The following is a 12702-nucleotide window of genomic DNA, read 5'->3' on the forward strand; positions in this document are numbered from 1 at the left end:
CAGTGTACAGAAAGCATAGTTCAGTGTGCATAATATGAAGTGCAGCAGGAGGGGTAGTAAACTTGACGTAGAGGCGCGCATACAGCCACATGTTCTGGTGAGAGGTATTGAGGATGGTATACTCCTGTGGCAGTCCTACTGATAACTCTTGTTTCCCTTAGGCATGTCACTTTATCTTTGTAAATTGTCATAGGTAGGTGGGTTGGCGCACATATTTCTTTTGTATAGCACCTGGGCAAATTATGCTTCATTGAAGAATACTGTGCCCTCCTGGTTTAACGGGCAGTGATTGCTGTTTGTAATTGCAACACAGGACTAGCTTCTGATCTCCCTGTATATTGACCTCCAGTCTGCCATTGTGAACTGGTTATACCTTTAACTTAACAATTTGTAGCACAGTCTGCCTTTCTGCTGAGTCATGCTGGTATTATCTGCATTGTTGTACTGGGGCTGAGTAATCCTTCAGAAAGCAAGCCTTTAACCATACTGTTGACCTGCTCACTAACTGAATTGACAGTTGTCCTGCAGGAATTAACGTTGTTACCTTATTTTGAACTGCTGTACTCCATATTAATTCCAAAGAAGAGTCATATGGACTCGAAATGTTAACTCTGTTTCTCTCTCCACAGATGCTGCCAGACCTGCTGAGTTTTTCCAGCACTTTTTGTTTTTACACCGCATTAATTCCCCTGATTGTCTTTTTATTTAAAAAAAACAACTGGGCTTTATTTTAAATCCCAAAAGCCGCATTCTTGTTCGGTGTTGTATTCTGTTCTTATCGCTGTCAACGTGAGAGCATAGAATGGAAAAGTGCAATTCACTTTGTCAAAGCCTTTCTTTCTCTGAGCCATATACAAACCACTCTGTCATGGGCTCTATTCAATCCATTTCTTCATACAAAACTCAACAGTTGACAATATCAGCAAACAGCAACTAATGCACTTATATGGCATTCCTGTGACTTGACATGGCTGCTAAACTATCTGTCTTATGTCTATTTGCACTTCCTGTGAACTTTACCATTGTAATTCCTATGTCCATATTTGTGCTGGAGATTCCCCATATGGACATGTTTTGCTGTCATTGCACCCTCTTTATTCCCACGCCTCCAATGCTACCACTGGTGACTGGGTATGATTATGTTGTAGTGTGTTTGTATGGGCGATTTCCATTATAGATGTGGATGTAGGAAGTTATAAAATGATTAGGATACAATGTATGGCTAGAAAGTGGGTGTGGAATCCAGATGCACATCCAGATTCAATACACAGAGGAATGTCTTATGGATAGATAACGTGTTTGTCCATCAGTAGCGCTGAGAAGAGGAGCAGTGGCGTTCTCCTGGTGTTCAAGCTAATATTTATTCCTTAACCAACATGGCTTCAAAAAAATCACTTGGTCATTATCTCGTTGCTGTTTTCGATTCTTGCTGTGCGCAAATTGGCTGCTGCATTTGCTTACAATTTGTAACAGGGACCTGCACTTCAAAAGGAGTTAATTGGGCTGCAAGCACTTTGGGGCAACCTGAGGTCAGGAAAGGCGCTAAATAATGCATGTGTGTTCATTCATTCTTTACAACCAGTTTTATAGCTAACTGTAAGCAGAGAGCATTTATTTTCACAGGGATGACACAACAAGAGGCTTAACTGTAAACCTGGTGAGAATGATGTGCAGTAGGGTACATGTGTAACAGACAGAGATCCAAATCTAGACATTGGCTGCAGTATTTTTCCACCTCTGCAGGTTGCAGCAGACCATGAACAACAGGGTTAGCTTTTCCTTTGCTGTCGACTTATCATGGCCTCAAATGCCAGCAACCATTTGTTTCCCTGGCATGTGTGTGCTCTGCATTATGGTCACTGCAACCAGATGTTCAAAAAAAACTTGACCCAAATTTATAGAAAGTTCAGCTCAGAAGGAGGCCATTTTATCCCACTATGTCTGTGCTAGCTTCATATTGGAGCTATCCAATCCCATTGCCCTGCTCTTTTCCTGTAACCTTTTCTTCTTTGACTGTATTCCATCATAAATGCTGTGGTTGACATGGCTTTAACAGCTCCCAGTTGCAGTAATGTATTCCACATACTGATAATCTTGCATATGAAATAGGATCCTTTTAACCTCCCCTTTTATACTTGTAGTCATCCTGAATTTATGTCATAATTCAACCAGCGGAAACCATCTTTAGGTTTGTCTCCTCAAACACTTTAAAATTTTGAGCACTTCTATTTGCTCCTCCCCTTAGCCTTCTCTTTTCTCTGATGCGCACACTTCTAGCTTTTCAAATCTCTCTCCATAATTATTTCCTCTCATCCTCGTAAATCTGTGTTGCACCATTTCCATGGTTCTCGTATCCTTTCTGTAAAATTGGCCACAGAGCTCGCACTTTAGCCTAAGCAACAGATTGATGACCATTTCCTTCCCTTTGTATTCAGTGCCCTGGTATATGAAATCTAGGATCCCATTAGCCCTTTTGATTTTAAACTTCTACCTATCTGCACCCCTAGACCTAAACTCGATTGAAAACTTTTACTGTTTAGGCTATATTTCTGTTCTACCTTTCCCCTCCTACGCCACCGCCCCCCTACTATTTAATTTTGCATATCTATATTGAGGTGCGTTTAACTGCCCAGTCCCCTGGGCCTTTTTGCATTCTTTTCACAATTTGATATGCCCCCTAATTTGGTGTCATCAATCTTGATAATCTTTCTCTGCCCGTGTCCAAATTATTAATTTGTCAGAGAGCAAGACAAGTCCCAACACAAATCCCTGATAATGTTAATACCAACTTTTTTTGGTTTAAAAATGTACAAATGGACTTTGTTCCAATAGAAATGGAATCCTTTCCTTATGTTGAACTCAGCTGCGCAAAGCAAAAGTAAAACTCGGTGCCTCTAATTGCCGTGGCCATGATTGGCCTTGTTCTAGACTTGTGTGCCTCTTGTGCCCAACAGTACATGATTTAGTGGTTCCTGTTTGACTATTATTCAGCTGGGCACTTTTGAATGCTAACTAGATTTGTGTGCTTAACCTTCGATATCAGTTGGCTGCAACTACATATCTTCTGTTTGAAACCATGATGAATTGCTCCTTACTGCCCACATTCATGCAGTCACTGACTTTCTCTCTGTCTCTCTCTCTCTCTCTCTCTCTCTCTCTCTCGACTGATACAGCAATGCGCTGGATGCTCCAAATTTGAGCCATTCACGCTGTGCAGCTAAATTCAGGGCACCAGCAGCAACTGCATGACATTCTTCAGTTCTGCCTGATCAGAAGGCCCATGCAGGCCAATGATACCAGAAGTGCATTGGTGGCCTGTGTGAGTGATTCAGCCCCCAGCCTCCCTGTAGTCGGAATACAGTGGTGGCCTATGACTTGGGACATTTTGCTATGTCAAAGACGTGGTTGTGACCTCCTGCAGCAGTCTGCTCGTAATTGCTGGTGGCATTTTCATCCAGCGTGAAACCACATTTTGGGGTAGTTGTCAGTGGCACTGCGATTAAATGAAGCATCACACTGCAGAGTCCCTTCAGGCGATAGTTCTGACATGCTGAGCCCTGGCTTCTGTTGATCGTCCCTGCCGCTTTTAGTATTACAAAATACTACTCTGCGCCACCAGGCTATGTAAAAGGATACAGTCCTGGACGAGCAAGCCAGGGGTCATGAATTCAAACCCCACTGTGGCAAGCTGTGAAATTTAAACAGCAATCTAGGTTTTTGTGGACTGGTACCAGAAAGGAAAAAGCGCACGAAAGCAAACTGCTGCATTGTTTTAACTGGTCTGGCCTGCACATGACTGAATCTCGCACTACATTCTTAATGCTTTAGCAAGCCACTCCAAAGCACTCACTGTTAGAAGGCTAAGTTGCACCCCATGGACAAATTTGTTTTGGGAAAGTATTGATATAGTCAAGCACCTGTAAACCAGCACAGCATTCTGAAAAAGAACAGCAGAAACAATCACTTGGCTTTTATGGATTTTCTTTTTTTTTGCAAGATAGAAAACTTGTGGAATATGGTGAGGTCACAAATTTTCTAATGTTGCAACAGAATGGAGACCTGCCTTTATGGTACAAATCTGTTGCGTTCTAACTGAATAGTGCAGCAGGCTGGAGGGACTGATTGGCTACTCCTATTTCCACGTTCCTATGTACGTACCTATTACAAGACAGTTAATTACCTGGGTACCTTACTAACAACATACTTGTATTTACCTTCACATCGTCCCATGCTTTCTGCATTACTCCCCAAAAAAGTTTGAGCATTTGCTCACTTTTTACAGCCACTTTACATTGCAATATTTGCTATTTGCGCTTTGTTCTACAGCATGAAGTGGCAGAAAGGTGACGTTGAGCTGCATCTCCGATCCTGTGTGTTTCTGTGATGCGCTAATGAAATGCAAAGTGCAATTGCCAACAAGCCTTCCGCCCCCTGACATTTTGATAGCGAGTGAACTTGGCCTACCCTAGTGGCTTACATAGAATCTTGGGAACTTCGACACCATTTATTTTTAAATTGCACCTGTCTATTCCAGTCACTTGTTTGATATTTTGTATTTGTAGTCTATGACTGATGTGGTAGGAAACCCGGAGGAGGAGCGCAGAGCAGAGTTCTACTTCCAGCCCTGGGCTCAAGAAGCTGTCTGCAGATACTTCTATTCTAAGGTAAGAATATGATCAGACTTGGCCATCATTGGGTAAAATCTTTGTTTTATTTACTTCACATAGCAGTCCTTGAAATAGGGAATTGGTGGCACTGTTGAGTTAGAATATTTTCCATTCTTCCTAAAACCTGGGATTAGATCTGCCTGGTATTGATGGGGCGTATGCCTCTCATACCTGCAGCCCCCACCATGTGCGATTGAGTTTGGGGTAGTGTCGACCCTCTTTCTCATCAGTGCAGGCCTACAGCACAAAGCTGTCCACAATTGGACACAAAATGGCTCTCGTGCTCAGAGACCAGAAACATGGCTGGTTTGGGAAAAAGGGGAAAGTGCACTTGTGATATGAAAGCTTTTTTTGAAGTTAAGCTACGTTGTTGTAAAAGTGAGCAAGCCTGTTTGAGGCAGTTCAGTTGTAAGCATAAATCATTGGGCTTTGTACAGTGTTCGGTGGTGTTCCTTTTATGTATTTGTGCTGGCTTCTTAAGTTATCTCTAGCACATTGATATAAAATTGTGCAGCCTTTCAGTATATAACTACTCCCCACACCGAAGTGAAAGGTAAAAGATGGAATATTTGAATTGCAGAGCACTGGGCTGGGTTTTGTGGCCAGCAGTGAGGCAAAGACGCTAACCTGGTGTCACTGTTGCTGAGAGGTCAAACGATCTTTGGTGAGAAGTTCACTTCTGTCACCCTGCAGTGATGCTGCAACTGATTGCTGGAGGTTCCCAGCATGGAGCTGCAGTGATGTCATCAGCCTGCCCAAGCAGCCGATCACATCAAAGGACTTCACAGACACACAAACAGGAAACAAAAACCATTGAAATAAAGCCTTGTAAATGTTTTTACATAGAGCAAATTAAACATTGGGACATACACACGGGTTGAAGGCAGAAGCAGAACTACTCTGAAAAAGATCACCTTTTGAAGATTAGCTTCAAAATTCTACTAATTAATCATTTAGCGGCACTCTGCGATTATGAATTTTTTTCAGGGCCAGTTCTATTGTTCATCAAATTTTACAAATTACACGCTGTTAAAATCCCAGTTACACCTAATTGAACAATGAAACACGGCAACTTTAGCATTTCCACGCTAATCTGTGCATGTCTGACATCCTGAAGTGGCAGTCAGCTTCAATGGGGTGATGATGGCAAACGCTGACAATTTGTCATCAACACCCCCCCGCCCCCACTCCTCAAAATCCAACCCATTAACTGCAGCATGCAAGGTCCAAGCCCTTCATGTCGTCAGGGAACTTCAAAACACTTAACAGCCAATTAATTACTTTTGAGGTGTGGTCACTTGCTAAGTATGCAAGGCCTCACAATCTGTAAATATTAAACAGTCAGCTAGCCTGTTTTTGGTGGTGTTGGTTGAGATAAGCACCAGGAGGCCTTCCTGTTCATTGTGTAGCACCATGGAATCCTTGGGCCTATGTTTAACATCTTGCCCACAACCATGCAGCACTCCCTCAGTCCTGCACTAAATTGTCGTCTTAGAATTGTGTTCAAGCCCTAGAGTGAGGTTTGAACCCTAATCTGCCTCAGGTAAGAGTGATACCAACTGAGCCAAATTAACCCTCAGCCATGGTTTTCAGGGCTTCAAAGATCAGTTTAACAAGAGAATGAGCAACTGGGGCAGATGATAGATGTTCATTTTAATGGAGACATGTCCATAAGTACAAACTTCATTGCCCCATCCTGTACATTCATTTAACTTAATTATCCTTGAGTTTTCCCCTTATGTTATAAACAATGGCTTTGGCCTTTAAATCAGTGTCATAAAACCAGTTATTCTATCTTCTCCATTTTTGATTGTCACATGTGGCCAGGTTTCACATTGCTGCTCTGTTCTCCGGAGTTAACTTTTTAAAGGGCGAAAAGACTACAACCAGACTCCCAACACAGACTTTAAAGTTAGTTATTTGGAAGGACTAAAAAAAATGTGTTTGAAACTGCAACTTTGAAACATCCATGTACCATGGGCATATAGCAACTGATTGGCTGGCTGCAAATATGGTATTCCCCTTTGCCCACAGGGGAAGGTAAGTCCATAGGTTTCCAAGGCTCTGTGTTTTAAACAGCTACAGTATGTAGGCCACTGTATAATTAAGATGCCATATAGATCCTGGTGTGAAATGGCATTTAAACAACTTGAGGACTAACTGAAGTAGCAACTTTGGGACATCTCTGCTTGTGTAATGCAAATTGTTCTACTTGTTTAGATGTGGGTTCACATCAGAACCTGTGTGGTATCCTTTATCTCATTTTAACAGATACAGTGGTTGGTTTCTCCTTCCTCCAGTAGACCCTGCCCAGGAAAGGCACTGTCTATTTTGATGGCGGGCTGATATAACAGCAGGAGGAGGCCATTGAGTCTCTTTCACCAGTCAATGAAATCCTGGCTGATCTGTATCCCATATCCCTTAATATCTTGGGTTGATCAAAAATCTATCAATCTCAAATTTAAAATTACCAATCGACTCAATGGCAACTACCATTTGCAGAAGACAGTTCCAAATTTGTAACACTGTGTGTAGAAGTGTTTTCTAATTTCACTCTGAAAGGCTTGGCCCTTATCTTTAGGTTATGTTCTTGCAGTACTCATTTCCCCCAGTACCCTCTTCACTCCCCCCACCTCAATCCACCCACCCCTACTTTCCTGGGCAACTCTCTGGCTCTGGGCTTAAAGGAAGCAGATTGAGGGCGGGGTGACAGGGGTCCAGACTATTTGTCCAACAGCAACAAAGAGGAACCTATCTTTGGGGTCCTCAGCCATGCCACTAGCTAACACACTCTTCCCAGTTCAATTCACATATCCCAGTTGGGATCTTCCATATGTGAATTTGGGCGGCTCTGTTGCTCACCAAGTAGGCACAGGAGAGCATAGCGACAGGGACAGTGTGCCATTGCCTGCTGTTTCTGCTGGAGCAGGAGACCTGAAAACGCACTCTCTAGTCTTGTATTACAGTTGTTGCCCTAAAGTTGGATTAGTGGCTTACTCTCTCCTTCCTCTTTTGTCTTAGGTGCAGCAGAGAAGACAGGAGCTCGAACAAGCCCTCGGCATCCGTAATACATAAGAGATCTGTGTGGCCTCGTCCCATGAGTGGCGACAGGTTGACACGAGATGTCTGGGTTCAAGGTTGAACGCAGTTTTATAAGTGCACAAAGATTTCCGTTACAGTGTACAAACTGTAAAACTACATGCATCACTTGCACAAAATAAATCACCGCATAGCCCTTGTACTCCTGAAGTGTTCTTTGCTACCTTTTAGTACAACTGACACGTTCCCTTTATAAAACAGCATAGGATTAGAAAATAAAGTTAGCTTATATCGGCATTTGGGGAAGTATAAGCCACACGTGGTGACCTCAGTAACTATGTAAAATGGTATATAAATGACCTAGTCGTACTATTAATAGTGACACATTAGCAAACTAGATCTGACAGATTTAATGTTATACTTGCTTACTTTGCTGCATTTTTTTTGTAAGTGGCTTTGTGTTGAGAGTGGCAAGTATTTTGACCACAAACTGTGATTCCAGCTACCTTCTTCAACATATGTTTCTTTTTAGCAATGGCGTGTTCCTTAATACCAGTGAGCCAGTGGTATACTTGCAGCAGTATTGGTACCTGCATGAAAGCGGGTCAGCGCTTCTTTACCCTTTCATGTCAGGGCTAAATTATGCCACTTGCCAACTGTTAGGGGGCCATGCTAGGTTGCAGCATTTAAAAACCCAAAAAATCACTAGCTTGCAAGTAACATAGACTTATTAATCCTTTGACCTCCAATGCATTCTTCCTCGGTCTTGTTTCTTCTGAAGGCGGATTCTAATTTAGACCGAAAGATTTCTTTCCTAGTTTCATTTTCTCTGGTTTGAATTTCATCTCGTTAGTATTTGACAAGTAAGAAGTTACACGAGTTTAAAATAAGTTTTACTCTCAAATTAATGAATGACTTTAAAAATCACTCCAGTGCTGCTTTATACAACTGGGTCGAATGTATTTTGTTTTTCTTTATTCCTCCTGACTCCTATCAGAAGTTTCAAGGCCAGAAATGAAGGGATAATTTTGTCTGGCTTTAGATAAGAAAGGTGTTGTGTACAATTCCAATCTAAAGGTGGCCATCTGGCTATAGTTGCTTTATCTGATGCATTGATAAAGGTATTGCATACGATCCCTTGTTCATATATCGTTCAATTCTTTAATTTAAAGATTTGTGTGTGCTGTACCCTAAACATCACCCTTATGCTTTGCATTAGTCTTAATAGAACTCAGTACAATTCTACTGAATGGTCGTAGTAATTGTGACAAGCTGGTGATGTTAAGGAACTTTTCAAAGCACACTTCAATCTTAATTAAGGCACTAAATGGTCAGTCAACTTTTGTCCTTGCCATGTAACCTTTTACCTCTGTGCACATGTATGTAAATCCATGTAGCAGTGATTGAAGCCTAATCCGATAGTTGTACAAACTGCAACAGTTGGACTAAGTTTTGGAAGAGCGCAGCTTCATAGGAGTCAATATTTTGTAGCGATTTAAAGGTTAATTAGTTTGAAAAAGTGAAGGGATGACAAACTGATACACAACCATTCTTGGTCTTTGCAGCAACATTGTAGCAGCTTATGCTGATCCATGTGTGATCCCTCTTTCATGTGAACCACATGCTATTGTATTAGCCAAGTTTAACTTTGTGACATTGAAATAAGTTTCTTCACTTAAGCCCATTATAACTCGATTCTACCATTCAACTTGGAAAGAGTTGATGCCATCCCCCAAAGTTGGGTAAACCAGGTTTCCCCAGCTTGCTATTTAAAAGAAATGAAGTGCAAGGATAAATTGTACAAATCCCCAAAGTTTGAACAAATGAATGTGTGCACTTTGACATTTAATTTTCAGCGATCGATCGTGCACTATCCACCTTATCAGACGGCACTCTAATGCCCTTTGTAGCTGCATAGCCGATTGACATTTATTATCCAGCTCTCAGATAGAGTGACTAGCTGAGTGAGATACTGGAAGGTGAATGGTGCCAGGAGGTGGCTGAAAAAAGTGGTTCTAAATTTTAAAAGTGTGATTTGTGCAGGAAATCTAAATGGGAATGGGACAGAGTTGTTCTACCTTCCCATGACACCCGATGTTTTATTTTTGCACTGTAAGCTGAAAAGCCCACACATTTTTAATCCTTGTTGATCTGGCTGCCGTCTTAGAATTTTCTTCATTTTAAAATCCATATCCCAAGGCGAATCATTCGTCCCCGTCCCCCCGCCAAGAGAATCTTTTTGTTTCAGATAAAAATGTCCCAAATGCCGAGGTGCCTCAGTGGGTAAGCGTACCCTATGATATGATACTTAAGCCATGCATGAACAGGGAAGTCCCAAGTTCACTTGGTAATTTGCTCTGAGTTGGCCAGTTTTAGCTGGGTCAGGATTGGGGTCCGACAATTGGCCTCAGGCTGGAGAGCGAAAAGAATTAGCCAGAGTTCCCACTCCTTATCACTGCCTGGCCACTTCAGGAAAATGCACAAGTGTGGATATCCACCATAGACCCAACAATTCTTGTGGTTCTCCATCATTGTTCAGCATCTAGGCTTGCTTGTGGGTAGTTGCTTTGAGCAAGTTTGGGGGGGTGGGGAGGAGTTGGGGAGATTGCCTCTCCTCATGAAACCATAAGATGAGGAGATGAATGGTTTGGAGGGGGCAGATCTTCAAAAATGTCATTGGGTGGAATATGGGAGCAATAGCAAATGGCTTTCTCCATCAGTAATTGACCAGCTGAGCTTTACACCTGAAGATAGATCAGTTACATTTCCAGTGACTTTAAAAATTGTACTGCTATTAAATGCATAAGCTGAAGCCACTTATCTAACGTTTGAAGTGGTCACTGTGTGTTTAATAGCATAAGCTCAATCTGTATTGCCAGGTGATCTCGGGGTCTATTTTATTCCAGTTCAAATTCCACCTCTCCCAAATGTGGAAGAAACATTGTGAAGGTAATTGGGTTTCAAGCTCTTCCTTGCCTTCTCTTTCCAAGTATGGTATGACTGTGGTTAGGATGGGAGTAGTCACTAACAGATGCTGTATTTAGACAGTTGAACCTCTGCAGTTATTGCTGCAATAAACTGTATTTTTACTGAGTAGTATTTTGAGGGACCAGACTTTTGTACTGTACGCTTGAATGTGTCACTCAGTTTTAATAAAACCTTCAATACAGAATGTTGCTGTCTGATTTACTGCAGTGTGTATCTGCATTTAATGCTGATGGGGGGGGGGGGGAGTATTTGGGTGCGCGTAGCAGCGTGAGGCTATTCCTGCAGCATCTTGATCCGTATTTGCAAATTTGTTCAACTAAAAAAAACCTAACTGAGCTGCAGCTTCAAATGTTGAAACGGTTTGCAGTAAGCTATCCATTGCAGTAACAAATGGACAGGTTATCAGAAATTACAGAAAATTCCAATGTGTCACTGGGTTATTCCAGAAGTGTTTTTGGTCCAGCCATATTGTACTGTATTGACAGATAAGCGTTGACCAACTTGTACATAAAAGATATTCCTTGCTTAGTACTGAAAAATGAACTCAATTGGCACGAGTGAGATGCCTAAAGCATGATATTTTAGGGGGTGGGTGGTGGGGGTTATAAATTTGTTGAAATCAAATAGGCATTTTGTTTCTTTTTACAGTTCATAACTGATAAATCCAATTGGTGTACTCTGGCCTCTCAGTTGCGATAGAGCCACAAGCCATAAAATGAGCCCTTTGGATGAGGCTAATAAAGATGAGTGAATGAGGCATTTTGGATCTTGTAGACTTGCACAAAGAACGGAGGTTTTCTTTCTCCACCCCAACAAATTTCCCCATTGTCCTAACAATCTGGGCTTTTAGTATATGTGGCAGTAGAAATCCAATATTTTACTGGTACTAACTCAAGCTATCGATGCTTTGGGTTTGCTTTATTGCAAAAAAAATAAATTCACCAAACATGCCTGGGACTTTGATTCCTACTGGTTTCCAAGGAAACCTCAAGTGTGTTGATCCTTAAAAGATTTAATCTAAACTCGCCAATGTTTATCAGGAGTTTGTTGTGCAGTGAGATATGATCAGTGAGACCTACCACTTGTAGCTTCCACTGTAATCTTAATGATAAAGAAAATATGAGTGTGACCAAAATGACTTCAAATCTATGGTCTTCACATGGATAAAGTTTGCTTTGGGTGCTGCAATTGGTTGGCACTGTGATCCTGCTCCCCTCCAATGTCCATGCATATTTTCAGCAAGAATCACTGGTTAGTGATCAGGAGTGCTCTTTTTTTCTCCCTTGGTTGTTGAGGCCAGTGTTAGTCCTGAAGCTTCCACCCTGCATTGATTGGCTAATTAAGCACAGACTCGACTACTTCCAGAGAACTAACACTTGTTTGTTCTTGCCCAACATATTTGCCTGCATGGGCAGAATTCATTTATCACTGGGCAAGATGCAACTAGCCGCAAAGTTCCAATCTACTAGCGCAAATCACACTACACTACAGTCAGCCTGGCTAAGCGGTAGCAGTCTCACCTCCGAGTCAGAAGGCCATGAGTTCAAGTACCACTCATGAGATTTGAGCATACATTCTAGGCTGACACTGCACTGTCAGAGGTGCCATCTTTTGGATGAGATGTTAAACTAAGGCCCCGTCTGCTGCCTTATGTGGACTTAAAAGATCCTATGGCACTATTTGAAGAAGAGTAGGTGAATTCTCCCTGGTGTCCTGCTCAATATTCATATCTCAACGAACACTGAAAACAGATGATCTGCTCATTATCACATTGTGGGACCTTGCTGTGCGCAAATTGGCTGCCACGTTTCCTACATGACGAGAGTGATTATACTTCAAAAGCACTTCATTGGGATGTCATGAGATTGTGAAAAGCGCTGTATAGATGCACATTTTTCTTTTACTGGCCTGGGACCAATATCTCTTGTTTGAGAACGTCCTTAAAAGGTAAACCTTTTTTCTCTGTGAATCTTTGTCCACGTGCAGATTTCCTGGCAGAGCTAGTACA

General features: G+C 41.9%; 1 protein-coding gene across 1 annotated transcript in view; it reads left to right on the forward strand.

The window, feature by feature from the left end:
* The window catches only part of smarcd1 (SWI/SNF related BAF chromatin remodeling complex subunit D1), a 48250-nt gene extending 37372 nt beyond the window's left edge, over window positions 1–10878 (forward strand). The window contains exons 12-13 of the mRNA XM_078534417.1: window positions 4563–4664; window positions 7689–10878. Coding sequence (XP_078390543.1) covers window positions 4563–4664; window positions 7689–7742 — 156 coding nt within the window. The 3' untranslated portion in view covers window positions 7743–10878. The remainder of the gene's footprint in view (window positions 1–4562; window positions 4665–7688) is intronic.
* Window positions 10879–12702: the final 1824 nt, after the last annotated feature.

The sequence above is a fragment of the Cetorhinus maximus genome, chromosome X (genome assembly GCF_964194155.1).
Source record: "Cetorhinus maximus chromosome X, sCetMax3.hap1.1, whole genome shotgun sequence".
Lineage (NCBI taxonomy): Eukaryota > Metazoa > Chordata > Chondrichthyes > Lamniformes > Cetorhinidae > Cetorhinus > Cetorhinus maximus.